General features: G+C 39.7%; 1 protein-coding gene across 1 annotated transcript in view; it reads right to left on the bottom strand.

Moving 5' to 3' along the window:
- Positions 1-11448: 11448 nt before the first annotated feature.
- elavl4 (ELAV like neuron-specific RNA binding protein 4) overlaps positions 11449-18333 on the bottom strand; it is a 76001-nt gene continuing 69116 nt past the window's right edge. The window contains 2 exon segments of the mRNA XM_073476706.1: positions 11449-11776; positions 14696-14734. Of these exon segments, the coding sequence (XP_073332807.1) occupies positions 11449-11776; positions 14696-14734 (367 nt within the window).

Genomic DNA, 18333 nt, shown 5'->3' with positions numbered 1-18333 from the left:
TGTTCTCTGACTTCTCCTTGATGCAGAGTGAAAGAGAATTTCTCTAACAGGTAAAAGTAACGTGTAAATAAAACAACAAAACAATGGAAACTTTGTGAAAACCTAAGACTGAAATGAAAAACGTCACCTGCATGCAAATAAATCAAGATGAAAAATGTGAAATATCTTTAAATGTGCAATATGCAAGAAATGGCCACCTGTCGGATTCATACTCCAAACAAAAAGGGGGCAGCATATCACCAGAGTAACCGCTAACTGCTGCTAACTGTAGCTGCTGTTAGCTTGAAGCTCTGTTAACCCTGCAGTCGTATTTTCACTGACTCTGCCCAGACTGGGAGCTCGGAGCACCAGGGAGGTGTTGGTGCTGTTAACTATCAGACAATCACCTCTTGAAGTTCAAACTGGCTAGGCGCTAGCTGGTTAGCATGCTAACTTCAGTGTATCTCTACAAAACAATAAATAGACGTCTTGAACATAATGTCAAAACTTGTATTTCTTAATGTTCTGTTGGTAATTTCAGTAAATGTTTTAATTTTGTATCACATACTAGATGTTTGCTTTGTAAATGGTGCTTTATTATAGATGAGAGTCTATGCATGCCATTTTACCTCCTCAGTCCTTGGATCAACACCATGATTCAGTCTTAACAGATTAAAAGGGTCACTTTGTGTGAGAGGGAAGGGTTGGTGCATCAAAGCAAACCGAGACAGACATAGATGTTCCCACGAGACAACGTACATTATTTACACACCATCTGCTGGTCCAGTCATCAACGGATGAAGTCCTGTCCTGTTTGTCTCCGCTGCATAACGCACGAAACAGCTTAGTTAATTTGATGTTTTGTGCATGCAAATGAGGAGGGTTGGAAAGGCTGGTCGAGGTTTGTTGTCTTGGTGTTGAAATCTTGTTTAAATCTTTAATGGAAATACATTCTACAACTTAATATGTTAAATTATAATGCAGAAAAGGAATGGACATGCACCATTTTCCCCAACATACGCACTTAAGTGTCCACAAAGCACCTGATAAACTAGCAATGACTCATTAAATACTCATTTCTGAATCATTAGTTACTGTTTTTGTGTACCTTCAAGTAACGTGAAATATAATAATGAGTAGACAAAAATAGTAACTAATGAGAATGATCTCTCACTTTACCTGAGGGTACACAAAAATAGTAACTAATAATTAAGTAATAAGTATTTAATGATTCTCTTGGTTAACTACTCAATATTATGTTTCACTTTACTTGAAGGTTCACATAAACACTAACTAAAGAATAGAAATGAGTAATTAATGAGTCGGTATAGTCCATGCCAATCAGTGGCCGATAGTTAATCAGGAACAACTCATGAAGGAAGTGTTAAGATATTTATTAACTAATCATTACCTAATGATTCATTAATATATAATCTCCCAGTCTGTTCTCCAGTAACTTATCATTATCTACTATATAGTCTTCAAATCAAAGTTATTCAGGAATTACTCATTAATACAAGTAGTTCCTGATTAATTCCTCACTCACTCCTCAGTAACTATTCACATCTTTTTTGTACCTTGTTGTAAAGTGTTACTGCTATTTATAACACATAGTTGAAGTAATAAATAACAGGTTGTCAGTAGAGGTGATCTTTAAGAGTCACGGACACTTTATGAGCTTGCACTCGCAGCATCACCTGCTGAGAGGTTGTCACGCCGCTCGTCCTCAGCAGTGGCATCCTCTTCTTGTCCCTGCTCTCCACTAGAATCAGCCCTCTGCTCATCTGTCCTCTCTCTTTGGTGGCACTGACACTGTTGGTAATGTTACTTTTGAATAAGTGTTGAGTGTTAAACCTTTCTCCAGACTCAACATTTTTACCTCCGCCAAGGCCGTTGTGTTTTCACCATTGTCAGTTTGTTTAACTGTTTGTTTGGTTGGTTTGTCAGTAGGACTACAAAAAACTACTAAACTGATTTACTGAACAGACGGACTCTTCTGCAAGTCATTTTTCATAGTTCCCTCATACTTAAACATCACAACACTTCAGAATAATTTAAAATCACATAGGAACACTGAGCACTTTTTTAAATACATTTTGAACTTTACCTCACCTTTTTATGATGTTTTACAGCAGGATATACCACAGCGTGTGTGCTTTCTCTGCACTGATACAAACACTCTTACCAGGCTTTAAGTTTGTCATGCCCCCTGCTGCAGCTCCTCCAGGGTACTTGAGCTGAGAGCATTGCTGGGAGTCGCTCTTTTCAGCTATGTACAGCAGACGGCTGCATAGAGAATAAATGTAAACGTGAATATCTCTTCAGGCGTTCATCACCACAAATAGGGCACTGATTGGAAGCTTCTCATATTTCATCTCAACTTGTCTCTCACTCTGGTTTGCTTCAATAAATTCTGCAATTGGTTCCCACTCTGGTCAGTCATGTATAAGCATCTCAATATAACATCACATTTGTGAGTCGTGCATTGCCATGATCCCGTGACGTACATCTCAACATAGACACAGATTGTGTGTTCAAGTAAATGCTGCCCCTGAGCAAGAACAGTGCGATCCAACAGTGCTGGAAATGTTGCATTGAAATTAAGAGACTTCACAGGGGAGCAGATTGCAAGCAGAGCCCTCAGGGAGTGAAACTTCCTGAGTGGGATCCAGTGCTTTATTAGGCGCTTGTGAGTGTCACATGCTATCCTAGGAAATACCAGCACTGTAGGTGCCATCATTGTTCACACAACTCATGTCGAACAATCCTGTTAAACTGAGAGATTCAAATTTGCCAGTTTCCTAGTCTGAAGTAGGAAATCCTAAATTGTGACTTACAATTAGGTGATCCTTGGATAGGGAGAAATCTTGATCGCCGTTGCCCATTTCTTTCTTTCTTCCTTGTTAAAGTGGTTGTTGGTTGAATGTTTTTACATTCTAACTTGATAATATCAAGAGTACCAAACAAAGGGTTATTTTAGAGTCAAGAGCGGAGAAGGTTTAAAAGTGAGGAAGATGTGGAAAGGCTTCCAGTGAGGGCTGTGAGATCTGAGTTATATAAGACAACACCTATACATGTTTAATAGAGAACGCTTCATGAAATGTCAGCTTATAAATTATCAGTTCATCAAAACTATACTCCACTGTCACAGCAAACAAACAAAAATAGCATTGTGACAACCCAAATGTTACATGTCATGAAAGAAAACAGATTCATTATTATTTGTGTAGTTTGTTTTATTTTTCTCTTATTTAGCATGAAGTGATTAAAACCCATCTTTGTTTTACAACCCTGGTGTTTTTAAATGACAGCTGGAGGAACATTTCCCCTTTAAAGGTAATTGTTATGGTACATTTATAATCCACAATCCATACATATTCATCTGATGTGTATAACACTTTGTAAATGGTTAATCATTTCTGTATAATTTATCAATAAACAATATTAGGATTGACATGATAAAGTTGCAACTGATATTTATAAACCTTTGCAATAACCTCATGGTTTAAAAAGCATTTCATTGTTTGTTAACAGTAAAATTAAAGGTGTAATATGCAACAATTGGAAACCTGTGGAATTCATGTCAACTGTTGTTAGCTTGTTAGCTCAGGTAGCCGACCATCAGCTGACTCTACCATTACTGGGAGCTCGGAGCTAGCACAGGAGCTCTGGAGTTAAAGGGGGAGGAGGAGGGGCGTCGCCAGAATTGGCTCCAGAACCAGAGGCAGGCAAGTGGGCAACGGAACCAGGCTCAGCAACCTCTCAGGGAACAGGGAATACAGTCCTGAGGTGAGTTTGACTGTTCAGGTTCAAAGTGGCTAGCTGTTTAGCATGCTGACTTTGGTAGACATCTCTGTGACACAATACATAGATGACTTTGACATAACGTAAAAACTGTTCATTCTTATTCTGTTGAGTTTTAGTTATTTTCAAATGTTTCAAACTTTAAGTTACATATTTCACTATAAATCTACCATTTCTTAATGATGGTTATACTGTTAAGTGTTGCCCTATAATTTTAATACGCTTGGTTACTGTTTAGGCACTCATCTTCTCACTACATCAATCATAAGACAAGATGCATCTGCACCACGTCTGCTAAACAATTTCCTGAGGAAAACAATGTTCACAACACAATAACATTTAGTCATTCAGTCCAATTTGTGTATCCCATCAGGTTCTGTAACAGGGTAGTTTTTGTTCATTTTACTGCTGATTCATTCAATATCACAGGAAATTGACAGAAAAATAAAATAGTGTCTTACAGTGTGGGAGGTGCACAGGACTGTGATGAGCTTTTCAGTTAGTGCAAGAATGTTTCAGGTGTTTACCTGACTGGAGATCAGATATACCACTCTGAGATTCTCTATAAAAACAGGCAAAGATGATGTGGCACGCAGAAATCACGTGGAAACTCAACCAGTTTTGCAGACTTACAGTAAATGCATCTGAAGTAATCAAGGGGATCTATGAAAGTTATTGTAGATTTCACTATATGAGGCCTGTAAATTCATCAGTGACCTTGTTTTTCATATAAAAGTTTTTCATATCAAGGCTACTGAAACTTGAGCAGAAGTGTGTTTTGCTCACGGCGATGATAAAACTAGGCAAAGAGGGAAAAAAGTCGCTGTAATCTAGATATCTAAACATTGCAGCAATCAGAAGAAGATAGAGCACAACAGGAGTCGGTTTCAAAGACCAACTCAAATAAACAGTGCACATTATACACAGCAACACAACCCATAAAACCAACTTGATAATTAAACCAATCAGTCTGATCAGTGTGTTAATGTCAGAGCAGAAAATGAAGTGGACTGCACACTCATCTGAATGCAGCTCACTTAATAAATAACATGCAGTGAAGCTGAGAGTCTTTTGATTAGGCGCTGTGAAATCTCTAAAGTGGACAAAGGGGTGAGGAGAGGTATCCCATTAATGTCAGAGTGTGTACCAAGGAGAGCTAGAGGGCAACAACAGCTCCCCCACCGCACACATTTGACTACGGAAGATTTGTCAAAGACAAGTAGCTCCTTATGAAATAATATGCTTCCGACTGGGAGGCTCATGCTCGTCATTTGGCAGAACTGCCTTCTACATCACAGCGCGGCAGGATGCTGACATTCACACCATGGAGCGAGTGTGATCAGCTCTCACCCAGGCAGATGAAAAGTGGTTTATATAGAAACTGAGAGGCAGTATCATATGGTTGCACCTGGTGACAGACTATGGTGAGAAGTGAGCCATATTAAACCCAACAGCTCTCTGTTAACGAGAGCACTTTCACTTCCTTTGGAATGAAAACGTAGTGTTTGCCTCGGATATTTTTAGTGATTTTCACACCGCATTTTGTTTCATCCACGTCTGAGTCACAGCAGAGTAAAACAGAAAACACCCCTCACAAGTTGAAATCATCAACAGTTGTTTATTGAACTGGCGATGCCTTTCAACTCCAAGGAGCCGGTTCAAAGGAGATGTGAGAGCACACGCTGGCTCGTGTCCTCCCGATCTACTTTGGCCTTGATGGGAGTGGAGGATCATTAAGCTGCTAACAACGGGAGAGGAAAGACAAGAGTGGCTAGACACATCACAGTCTAACAACCATCATCTCCTGCACAACCGCTGTAATGCTCTCTGGTGTGATTCTGATTATAAAGGCGTAAAGCCGGGCTCACATCACTGGACATTACAGAGTACACTGAGAACGTCGTTACTGATGAACAGATGTGGTCTGCGGCAGTGAGCAGTTCTCTGTCCTCTCAGGCTTTTCTCATACTTTCTTTGCTTCAGGTGTTTTATTGGCTCACTGATAAAGTTTCTAACATCAGGAATGAGAAAAAAGCGCACAGATATCTCTACTCAACGAGAGGCAGCATGGTGAAAATACAGGGGGCAGTGTGATCTCACACTACAGCTACACCTGACTCCTCTCTGCCATCCTATAGGGGCTCCTCAGAGGGCTGATAGAGATCAGCACTGCGTTTTTATGTCTGCAGCATTACCGCCTCATAGTCGTGACTGTCCCTCAGTATCTGAAAGGTCACAGTTAACGCAGATTAAATCTGTGATTTACTGTTGCAGTTAGTTCTCATCTTGTATTACTAATTCGACATCTTGCCTCTACGTTGAGAGACAGATATAGGACCAATATACAACAACTAAAACTATTATCAAGGTAATGATGTTTTTGATTAATATGTTGATCATTTTTGGATTGATTGATTGTTTTACTTTATAAGAAGGACAGTTTTTAATTATTTTATAATTAAAAACTGTCCTTCTCAATTTCTCTGCGACAGGGACAACTTCTTCAAATTGAATATTTTTGAGTTTTGGACACCGTCAACTTCAATTGCAATCAAAATTTTAAAACATTTCGGTACGCAAACCATGATCAGGTCATTTAAGTCATTTTTCTGATTGCAGGTGAACAGGATCAGTCTGCGGGAGTTTTAAATTCTGATTTTGTCGATCCTTGGTGTTCTCCTACAAGAACAATTAAATGTTAGGATTTTCTCCTTGATACATGACTCGAGTGATTAATCTATCATTCAAATTGCAGTCAATTTTCATCCTGATTGGTTGATCAATCGATTAAACTCTGCAATGTACAAATCAACAATTCACACACTGTGAATTTTTAAAGTTGACTTTACTTTAAAAAAGTCAGGAAACAGATCAACTCGGAACGACCAAGTAAAGTAGACTATTAAATTTAACATGAACGAGCAAAAACGTTTCTACATCTCTCCTTGGTAACTTGAGGTGATTGGTTTTCTCGATTTTTTGAAGTAAAGTCCCTTTGTCAGATTTTACAGTGTAGTTCTACAATGACATACAAGATATGAGACACAGTTTTTATTAACAACATTAATTTAGATGTTTAGATGTCTATTATACCTTATTGGTGTTCCTTATTAATTCTAACCAGCAACAGAGAGAGGTAGATAAAGAAAACGAATGATTTAGAGAATGATTCTTAAAGCTGCTGTAAGTGCAATCCCCTCTAGCAGCAAGCAGCGGGAAAGTGTAAAACCTGGGAAACCTGAAAATGTCTTTTTTAAAATAAAATATATCACTTACAGCAGCATTAAACTCATCTGGAAGATGTCCATCACGACAAGAAACATCCAAGCTCTTAACACCTCATTTTATTGTCCCAACATTCAAAAGTACAAATAATTCAAACACAACAGTTTTATGAAAAAGAAAAAACAAACATTTACAGCAAGATTTTTATTTTGTTTCCAGTTTCAGAAATGACCTAAACTAGCAAGGATAACATGAAGTCATTCATCGCAGTAATTGGATTAATAATAAGAATAAGAATACTAAGAATAATAGCAATAATAATCATAATAATCATCATTGATAATTGTTAAGTAATAACATAAGCAGGAGAGAGTAGAGAGAGCCGCGGCCATGGGGCCCTGTGAACATTTTTTCGTCTTTTTTGTCTTTAAAGATTTCGTTTATAGATTTTTCAGATAGTAAACAAACACGTCTCAGGAGGAAAATGAAAACTGACAAGAAGAGCCTAGTTCCTCTGTTCACCTTCCCTCCTCCACTACTGGCTGCGTTGTTCCTACTGGCAGGCTGCCACTATAAGGCGCTACAGGGGATGGTGTGAGCCATAGGGGTTGGGCATAGAGCGAGGTGACGCAGCCCCATGTTTCAAACACCCTGACATGCACACACACTTTCACACACACACGCACACTTCGAACAAACCACACGGCTACCTCTGGCACACGGGCGCGCGCACATGCACTCCGGGAGACACACATATACGTTTGTGTATATGTGCACTACAATCACACACACATAATCACAAACACTGAACATATGTTTATACTGTACATACGCACATTTGGATGCACTCCACGCTAACAAACATATGAGGACAAACGCACAACACGCACACAATTACATAAAGGAACATGCATACGAACATGCACACATGCGCGCACACACACTCCCACACGTGCACACAGGGTCTAGGCGGAACACAGGCACGCATCGTAAGAGTTCAAAAGTCATACAGTGTAGGAAATTAGTTCACACATCAGAACAACATTCTACTGGGGTCGTTGCATAATTCAAGCTCCCAACGGCGGCGGGGAGCATGAAGGGGTCTGGTTTGTTGGCGGGTGGGTGGATGAGTTGGTTGGTTTGTTGCCGTTATGACGTTAGAAAACTATGTGATTGGATGGCGCAGATGATGACTGGATAGTTATGATGATATAAGATGACCCGGCCCGTCAGATGACTGAGGTGTGAGAGAGAAGGATGTACTTATGCGAGCATGCGTCTGAGTGTTTAAAATGCTCTCCACACACCTCCTTCATGTTTTCAAGTCTTCACAACAAACAAAAAAAAATCCAATTCCGTATATTTATACTTCTGGAACCATTCCCTTACCTTTCACCTTTCAAAATATATAATATATATCATATTAGAGTATATAAAATATAGAATCGGTACAATCCCTTTTCATACCTCCAGAGTACTTCTTAAGTATAGCAACAACTGCTTTAAATAACAGTTGGTGTGCAATGGTAACAATTTCTCATTTTTAAAGATTTGTTGGTATGTCATTTGAAAACATGATGAATATTTTTTAAAAATAAGTTTTGACTCTTAAGTGATTTTGACCGATTTAGTCCAGTGCAATGAATGACCCTCAAACAACAATGGGCATTTGCTCCTTTTAAAATGTATCTGCCCAAGCCTCCAAGAGCTGAATGTTATATAAAATGTTTTTACTGAAAACTGAAAACTATGCTTTCAGACCCACATTTTTGCATAAGGTTTCATCACAAAGCGGTAGTAAGTGGAGGGAGGGTGTGGACGGAGTGGCTTTTTAGAACTACACAAACTTATCACAGGTTATATTGAACCAGAACGACTGTTTATAACATTCTATTAAGACTAAACTTTATTGAAAAAGATCTAAAGATTTCATTTTAACAAGACAAGAAAAAAGCAATAGCAAATTTAACTATTAACTAGGTTATGCATAGCGAGTAACTGTTTCTAGTAATAAGGGAAGAGCGTCCCCCAACCCTCCAGACATTTTTTTCAGTTTTCTTGACTTTTAGATTTTTTTATATTGTAATTTTGATATATTGGTACAAAGCACAAACGTACTAAAAGTTCTCTCAGTGCAGTGGACTACTGGCAGAGCCTCTCCACTAGTCGCTTTGTTCCCTTTTGCTCAGAAACGCCCCCTCCCTGTACCAGAATCACGCAAATACACAGACAATGAAACAAATAAATACATAAATACACAGATAAATTAATCAATTAATAAATATATAATAAATACAAATAAATAAAAAATAAATAGTTTAAAAAATAGATAAGTAAATAAACTGCTAAACAAATACAGTTATTTTCTAAGATTTTGTTCGGTTTCTTTTGCCGCGGTAGCTAACTGAAAGTTAATCCAAATCTTTTTTTTTCTCCACAAGCAACATGACAACAATTGAACAGTTTCCTCACAAGTTTTTCTAAGTAACTGAACCACCACTTCATAATAAGTTGTCATATGAAAAGGACAAGCTCAAACAAAAGAACAGTGACAACTCATATAGTACAGTAGATATTGTAAAACAAATGTAGACTATATATGTATATATATATCATCTATTTGTACACAGCAAATAAAGACACAGTTGTCATAGATCCTTTTTAAGGAAACAAATATCTAGACTAACGGAACTAGCTAATCATCATTTAGTTTTGACAAACGTTTCACGCTCAGCAAGTAACCTAAAAGTCAGCAAGCCAAACCAAAAAAAAAACCAAAAACAAAATACAAAATGAAAGTTTTGTTCAGTGATTCTTACAAGGCCCAACTTCGTTTATCTGGTTATTCAGCAAAGAAATAGTCTCACCAGATTTTTTGGGCCAACAATAAACAAATATTAAACAAAGAACAGCAGCTCAAGTCAATGCCAACATCGAAGTATTTTTTTTCTTTAAACAACACATAGAACAACAAACTTGGATATTTAAGATATGTGAATAATGTAGTATAGCACCTACTGTTGATCGCTAAAAGGAAGTTCTTTTCAAATGTAAGTTCACAAACGCAGAGCGAAGAAAATGATATAGATAATGTATAGTATGCTCTCTAAATGGATAGATGTGTATATATCTATTTACTGATATCCCATATTGACTGATGACAAAAACAGGAAAACAAGTGGACAAAGGGTCTTCTTGCTTTGGGCTCTGGACTATAAGGATGGTTAGGCCTTGGAAAGACCCCTCTCCCTTCCCTTTTGGGTATCGCTGTTGAATAATTACGCACTAGTACATATGTGAAAAATTACCAAAATCACCTGCCTCAGTTTGCATCCCTTTTTTCACAAAACCTTCCATCTACAAAATCACTGCCAACTTGGAGTCCCCAAAAAACAAACAACCTTTGATCCTATAAAGTACCACGGCAGAACGACAAGACAAGGTGGTGCCCCCTCCCTCCCGCCCCGGCCCCCCCTAGTTAGCCAGTCAAAATATTTTTCTCTTTTTTCAAATCCAGATTCTTGTAAAAATTCTTCAATAATTATTATTTTAATTATCATTTATAAAAATAGATCTTCTTTCTCTTTATTTTTATCTTTTTCTAAACGCATTTTTTTCCAAGCAAAGAGATCTTCTCTTTGGCAACAGTGTTATTTTTTTTTTTCTTAAATTACTGAACGTGTCGTCAGGAAAGCTAACCCATCCCCTCCCTCGCCCCATCTCCCTGAACCCCTGTGAGGAAAGACATTATGTTTTGTTTGCGATACAAAACAAAAACAATGTTAGAAATTCTTTTTTTTTCTACATCAGAGTTACGGGGATCGTGGAATCCCGTCTGTAATCGATAAGGGGAAGTTTTTAATACACACTAAAAATGAATGAATGGTTCACCAATTTAAAAAAGAGCCCCCTCCCTTTCACCGACAGGGAGGTATATAATACTAACGACAGTGGATCCGGATTTACAAAAGAAAAACAAATCCTGAATCAAGACAGAGAAAAGGTTTCAATCTAAAAAGGACATTCTCTTCTCTGAAATAAGGGGATACAGGGATTTGCTACTGTTTACACAGAAGAGAAAAATCATTTGAACAACCACAACAAACAGAAAGAATATACAACAAAGAGAAGCCTGCATTATCACAGGAGCTTCCAAAAACTCATGAACATTTTCATCATTTCATTTTTGTAATACTTAGGCAACATTGGCTTATAGGTCCAAAGTTATAATATAAGCCATTTCTAGTTCAATTTGTTTGATGGTTTGTCGGTTGCTTTGTGTTCCGGTTGGAGTTTGCTGCGTTGGATGGCTGTAGTAGGGTGGTAGTGGTAGTGACTGAAGGGGCTAAGGGACGGGTGGAGGTGGAGGGGAGGGAGGGAGGTTGGGGGCAATTTTGGAGCAGACAAAGTCGCGGGGCAACTGCTTCTACGTGTTAAAGTTCAGGACTTGTGTGTCTTGTTAGTCTTGAAGGAGACTTGCAAGACACGGTCGCCCAACCTGTAGCCGTTGAGACTGGCGATGGCCATGGCCGCCTCGTCGTAATTCGTCATGGTGACGAAGCCGAAGCCTTTGCACTTGTTGGTGTTGAAGTCACGGATCACCTTGACGTTGTTGACCGCGCCAAAGGGCCCGAACAGCTGCCAGAGCACGCTCTCATCCGAATCTGGGGACAGGTTGTACACGAAGATGCACCAGCCAGTGCCCGTGTGCCCGGGGATGTTCATGCCGACCAGGCTGGTCATGCTGTCGATGGTGATTGGGGAGAACCTGAGAGGAGAGGCAGATGGAGGGAGAGGAGAAAGAAGGGGAGGGAGAGAAGAGTGTTTTAATTGACCAGATGAAGGCATATGGTGAAACTCAATGTCTGCATCTATTGTGCATGAAATGGCCATAAACCGGTGAAAAACCTATCTCCATCTTGGTTTTGAGTGCCAAATTTTCAAACAGAATCCTCCTTCCAAATCTGAAAGCTTGCCATGATGCTCACCTGAATGATACACTACTGTCTACAGCCATATTAAATAACATAATAAAACTTAATCTGTTAAATGCTTACAGTTCGACGGTCTAATGATGATGCATGTATGCATGTCTACGTCTAAATGCATGACTTTGTGCGCCTCTGCAGAGCTATGACTAGATTCTCCCTGAGCTCCTCACTTCTGAAAGGCCTCCTGTCAGGAGTGACGACAGCGCTGCGTGCTGGGCTATATTCTGCTGAAGGAGATGCAGACGAAGGTTCTCTCTTTGTGTCCTTGAGTGCCTCCTTTAGGAGCTAAATTGCAGGAAGTTGTTGAATTAAACCGTTGCTAGAAATCCATCAAAGATCATGCACCAGCCTGCTAAATCTGTTCTCATTCGCCTCATAATCTTCTCCTTTTTCTTGTGATGCAAGAGATTTGAATCCTCAGTTGACTTCACTTAATTGCCTTTCCGCTCAAAGGAAAGGGAACGGAGGAAAAAAATATCCCCACTTTTAAATAAAAGGTAAATGAGACAAAAAGGTTCATTTCTTATGCCACCTCTCTCCAAGAAACGACTATAGGCATTATTGGGTGTGCTTTAATTGAGATTTCCGCTTTGCTGCAGCTGTCTCTGAGTAGGCTGCTTTCTTAAGGAAAGGGAGGGAGGGAAGAGGGAGCAAACTAAATGGAAAATGGAAGCACTTTACAGCCCACTGGCATTAAGGTACAAAGTGTATTCCTCCCACTCCTCCCGCAGTCTGCAGGGTGTTCTATTCTGTTCTATTCCAGCTCGTGGCACTGATCGATAGCACTGCTTGCTGCTCAGGGCCCCCACCCGTCTCTCTCCAGCGACTATACATGGCCGGCAATCACTACGACCTTCCTGCATGACTTTGGTCATGCAGGGTTTGCTGCTGGCCATTGTGGTTGCTGTGGACGCTAATACAAGTGCCTCGGAGGGTCAGCTTATCAGCGGTGAGGGCTCTCTGCACTGATTAGACTTTTTTGATTGAATGTGCTGTACTAATACAAGATAAACAGATCATATTACTATATATCTATCTGTAAGATTAAGACAAGATGAAGTACTACTATAAATGTTTATGATTGAGATACAAAGGAATTTTTCTGATCACCATGGGGTGGCTGCAGCAGCAAACTGTATTATAATAGGCTCCAAATCCTTTGACTCATATCTCTACATGGCCTCAATGTCTTGTTGAGACGATATAATATTTTCCCCAGCATTAAGGAAGCGGAATCGTAACGGGCCTCATCGCGTCGAGGCCTTGTCTGACACGCTCTGCTGCCTTAAGGCCTCTCCTGCTGAGCTTGAAAAAAAACAACAACTTGGTGGTGATTTGTATGCAAAAGCTGAGGTTTGTGTCAGGAGTGTGACGGTTTTGGAGGCTAGCTACCACTGCCGCTGTGAGGATGAGTGTGCCTGTATGTGCATGTGTGTTACTGTGTGCATGCATGTAGACGTGCTTGCAAGCGTACCCATCAGAGCGGGACCAAACAGTAACCAGTGTTACAGACGAGACCAGGGGTTGCATAGCAACAGTGTAGCTGACCAGATATCTATTCTGTCCTCTCTAAAGCCAACCATCTCCAGCTCTCAACATCGTTCTTCTGTTTCCTCTCAAATAATTACCTCAGATCAGGGAAAAGCACTTCTAACTTGATACTTGATGTAATAAGGATGGCTAAAATAGACACTAATTCACCTTTCGAAAATGATGTAAAGACTCAGAGTGAGGGCACTGAGCTAAGTGTCCGTTTCTCTCGAGCTAAAACTTCCTCTCTGAGTTGCTAAGATGACTTCAGATGATGTCCTCTGTACTTGCAACATGCAAGATGCCACCGTCAGCACATAAAACATCTATCACAACAGTGGCTGCTGCTCGAGGTTATGTAACACCTATGGTAGCGAGAAAGCAAAATGAAACATGGAGGCGAAAGGAAGGAATTCGAGCAGAGCAGTGCCGAGCAAAGCTGGAGCTGTCTGCAGTGAAACAGCATTTCCTGTTTCCAGCAGGGATCCAGGTTCATCCAGCCTCATCCAATGTCCTTGCTCAACACTACCTAATCTCAGCTAGTACTGCCAAGAAATGAAGGCAATGTATCATTTTGTTATGGCTTCCACTGCACAAATGTAAATTTATCACATAAAGGATTTGTTACATAGCTAATTGTGGGCGTACCATGGTTTTATCTAAAAGTGTGAGGGATATAGCTATAAAATCAAAGTCAGAATCAAAATTTGCTGTTCCCAAGCTACAGCTGCAGATCGACAAGGCCGGAGAACCTGAATCCGGTAGAAAAAAACACACCTAGAAATTAGGAGTTTTACACCAGAGAACAAAATCCATTCAGTACACAGAAACAACCCAAAACAATCCAAACAACACCAGCACTTGTCATAATCAAAACAAAGCAAATTCATCACCACTGAAAACAAAGACTGATTGTTTTCTGTTTTTTGTTTTTTTTCACACACCTTAACTGGTTGGTAGGGTTTGAAAACCAACTCAAGCTTACGAGGAAAAAACCAAACAAATCAAAGAACCAAAGATGCAGTTGACCTTGAACGAATTGTCAAACGCAAAGTGACTGCAAAAATACAAGGAAACATAAACTAAAGGAAAGAACAGAAGAAAAGGATATTGAAAAATCATTGAGTCAACATGGACATCTGGCATTGGGTGAAGTTTTTAATTACCTCTTTACGCCATAGGCCATATTAAGCAAATTGTCCAGCCTGTAAAGAGAAGGAGGGTTCTGGGGTTAATGGTGGGCAGATGGTCGACTCACTCAATGGAACTAATGTTAAGTCCCTGTAGGAACTGCATGGTCCTCCTCACTCAAGAACAAACAAACCCATCTATAGTTGGCCCATTACACTGAGGAGCCCCACCACTAAATGCTATCATCAGTTAATGAAGCTACAGTACCATCTTTTTGGTCGGCACTTGCTCGGTCGGCCACTGTGCTCCTTCATAGCCCTGCACTAGCTAATGTCGGAGCAGAGTGGTGCAGGCACATTGACATTACTGTAGGTGCAGCCGTTTAATTGTTATACAAGTCTACAGGTCACAGTTCAGGATTACAGACACATACGGAGCACGAATGGCAGCAGGGCGGGAGCATACGAGGATGCTAGTCTTGCCATAGTGCTACGCAAATGACTGGTTTTACGTGCAGGAAATTGCATGTGGGTATCCATACAATTCATACTGCCACATTGATGTTTCACTTGAAGAAGATTTTTTAAAATAAACTATGGTCTTTAATTTGTGTTGTCTCAATTGAGAGAACACCTGAGATGACAGGAAAAAAAATGATCCAGAGTTCTGTCAGTGTAATGGTTTGGCATTTGAATAATGGTGAGTGGAGAGGTGATGATGATTGAGTATGTTCTCTATGAGTTGGACCAACAAAAAACACACAACTGAACATTAAACTAGCCATGAAATTGTGAATGTCTGTCTTTGTGGCTTGGGGTCAACCTGTTAAGTGCTAACAGGTCAGGTGGAATGGCTGAGTGTTAGTCAGAGGGTGTCCTCTGTCTAAAAGGGTTAGTTTTTGGGAAATGTTCTGGTTTCATAATAAGATGAGCCCCGTGAGCTACAGCCATTGCAGTCAGCCAGGGTAAACTGCAGTTTGTGTGTAAGTGTGCGTGTGTGTGTGTCTGTTGGCAGTATGAAACGCTGGCCCTCTTGGATAGATGCAGTCTGCTTGGTGACTCAATGACCTTCATTCCTCACTTGGGTCTGGCCTGTCTCATGTCTTATTAACTCCTCTGGCCTAATGGACAGGGGTCACGGCTTATTGAGCAACAGCTGGCCAGTGACGCCTCGTTCCTCTTGAAAACACTACAAACTCTCTGACTTTGACTCGACTATCAGGGTTGTTTCTCCTTTTCTCTTTCAGTCAACAAGCGTTTGCTTTCTTGCAACAAAACTGCTTCACAAAACCTTCAAGTAAGCATTGTTTTCATCACAAAAGAATCCAGGTAACCATTCATTCACATTATTGTTTTCTTACTGCACAACTTCACTATCATTTGATTGCAATTAAGAAAGCAATTAGGTTTTAAAGGCTTGTAATAAATGACTTATTTAATAATAATAATAATCACAATACAAATTATATTGATGATTTTTTAATTAAATTTATATTGCATGTTAGAGACAACAGATCAGCAGTCTACTAATCAGGGACAATTTAACACCAGGATGCCAGGTAATTGTAGTTAAGTACCTTATAGATACTGAGGAGCTCGGTAATAAGTTGTGTTTTAAAATATTATTTTAATACTGGCTCATAAGTCGCTCATGCTGATGTTTTTTTAATTTAAATTAAAGATGCATTCAAATGTTTAAAAGAAGTCATGTCGCGATAAGCACTCACGTTGAAATCCCCACAGCTGAGTTAATTAACATCACCATTTTACATTTTACATAAACGTTTTGAGTACTTTGTAGGCTGACTTATTATCTGGGTTCAAAGTGTGTTTGCATTATAGTGCTCTTCGCTGTATAAAAAGTCTGGAAGCAGCCCTAAAACAAAGAAAAAAAAGCAGAGGAAAGGATATACGGAGTCATTAAAGCAGTAATTAGCCCATTATGTGGGGAGGGAACAAGCAGGCTGCTTTGTGGGTAAATGAGTCAATTGGAAAGGATGCTCTGAGGAGAGGCGCTCCAGGCCCGCGGAGCACGAAGACATCTGCTGGCCGCCGGGCCGTTGGGCCACAACAAAACAACCTGCTGCAAACACTCTCACTCTCTCTCTTTCTCTCTCTCACATACACATGTACGAATGCACACTGATGCACGCTCACCAGCTTTTCACACTGCCTCTCCAAGCTCGATATAAACAATAGGGCTTTTGTGCTTTCTCTCAATACATGTTAATGGAGGAATGGGCGTTTTTGTCTTTTCTTTTTTGAAACAAAAAATCTTTTCAATTAAAATTGGCTCCTGCCCTCGATATAATAGGGCTAATTTGCTAATTAGTACCATTAGTTAACGACAGAGGATCGGAAACGAGCCGGGATCTAGGCCTAGCTGTATTGTGCTTGAGTCGATTATGTTTGCAGTCTTGGAGAGGATCCATACAAGCACGTTGTACAATAAGTTGTGTTACAGCAGGCACACGTGATTAAGTCATGCAGTATACATGTAATTATAACTGCAGCAGGATTGTTCTGTATTTTGCTTGGACTATTTTTTTTTTTTAACTTTATGTATAAGCAGCAGCACAAACTTGCTAAGTGTGTTAAACAAGCAGGACAATCACTAATGGATTTTATTTTCAGCACTTATTTACATTTCATTTTGTTTCAGACTAAGTACATCTCTTTTGCTTCATTATTTTTAGTTTATTACATGTATTTAACTTTGAAACATACCATAACATAGTATATCTTTACTTTTTATCTAGTCTTTTCATCAGATAAAGAGAACAAACAATAGATCAGATATGACTGAATACTGTGTAATATCATGCATGGTTATCCCTAAAAGACTTTTTTTTAAAAAAAAGGGAAAGGGGGCAGATCGAGCTCATTTCTAACTTCTAAAGTGTTGAGGTTTTAGAGGAGGGCTCGGGAGCAGAGAGCAGGAGCACAGGGACACAGTGAGGAAGTGTCCTGTGGTTGTGAGTTGTGATGAGAAGCGACAGCTCTCCTGCAGAGCCTGTAAATTGGCTTGGCGTATCACAGACACACAGCCACGCTACATCGCTCAGGTGTCACACCGGGGAAGCCGCTCCAGAAGAAAAATACCTTCCAAGCTCTGACTTTGATGGTAAGTAAACAGCACGACCGGCTTAGTGTTATTGAAAGAGAGAGGAAATTGTATAAGCACATGTTCTGTATCCAATTCTGAAACATTCTTGTTGGATTGGATGATGGAGCATAATGTGATATGATCACCTGTTTCTACCATGTTTTTTGTGGGTGAGGTGACCTCGAAGACCTAACCATCTGTGGGTATGGTATTTAAATTTAAGAAAGGATTGTTTGTGTCATTAGTGAGTGACAGGAAATGACCAGGTCGGATGCCATATATACAGTATGTTAGCCATTACTGTATATGATGTCAGTGATAGCTTGCTGACCTGGGCAAAAAGCTTTTTCTTTTTCTTTTCTTCCCTTAAATTAATTTGGGCATTTTTCACTTTAATTTGCTAAGACATTAGTTGCACTTAAATAACTGCAGCTTCTATTGCAGGGACTTATACAGTATTTTAGACAGTAGCTTATGTCTTGCAAGTCAAGCAAATGTATATTTATATCTGCAATGCATTTAAAGTGAGTCAAACTACAGAGATGCACTCCAACATTATGGTTCATTG

The sequence above is a fragment of the Pagrus major genome, chromosome 11, assembly GCF_040436345.1.
Source record: "Pagrus major chromosome 11, Pma_NU_1.0".
NCBI lineage: Eukaryota > Metazoa > Chordata > Actinopteri > Spariformes > Sparidae > Pagrus > Pagrus major.
This window is presented reverse-complemented; position numbering and strand designations above follow the sequence as displayed.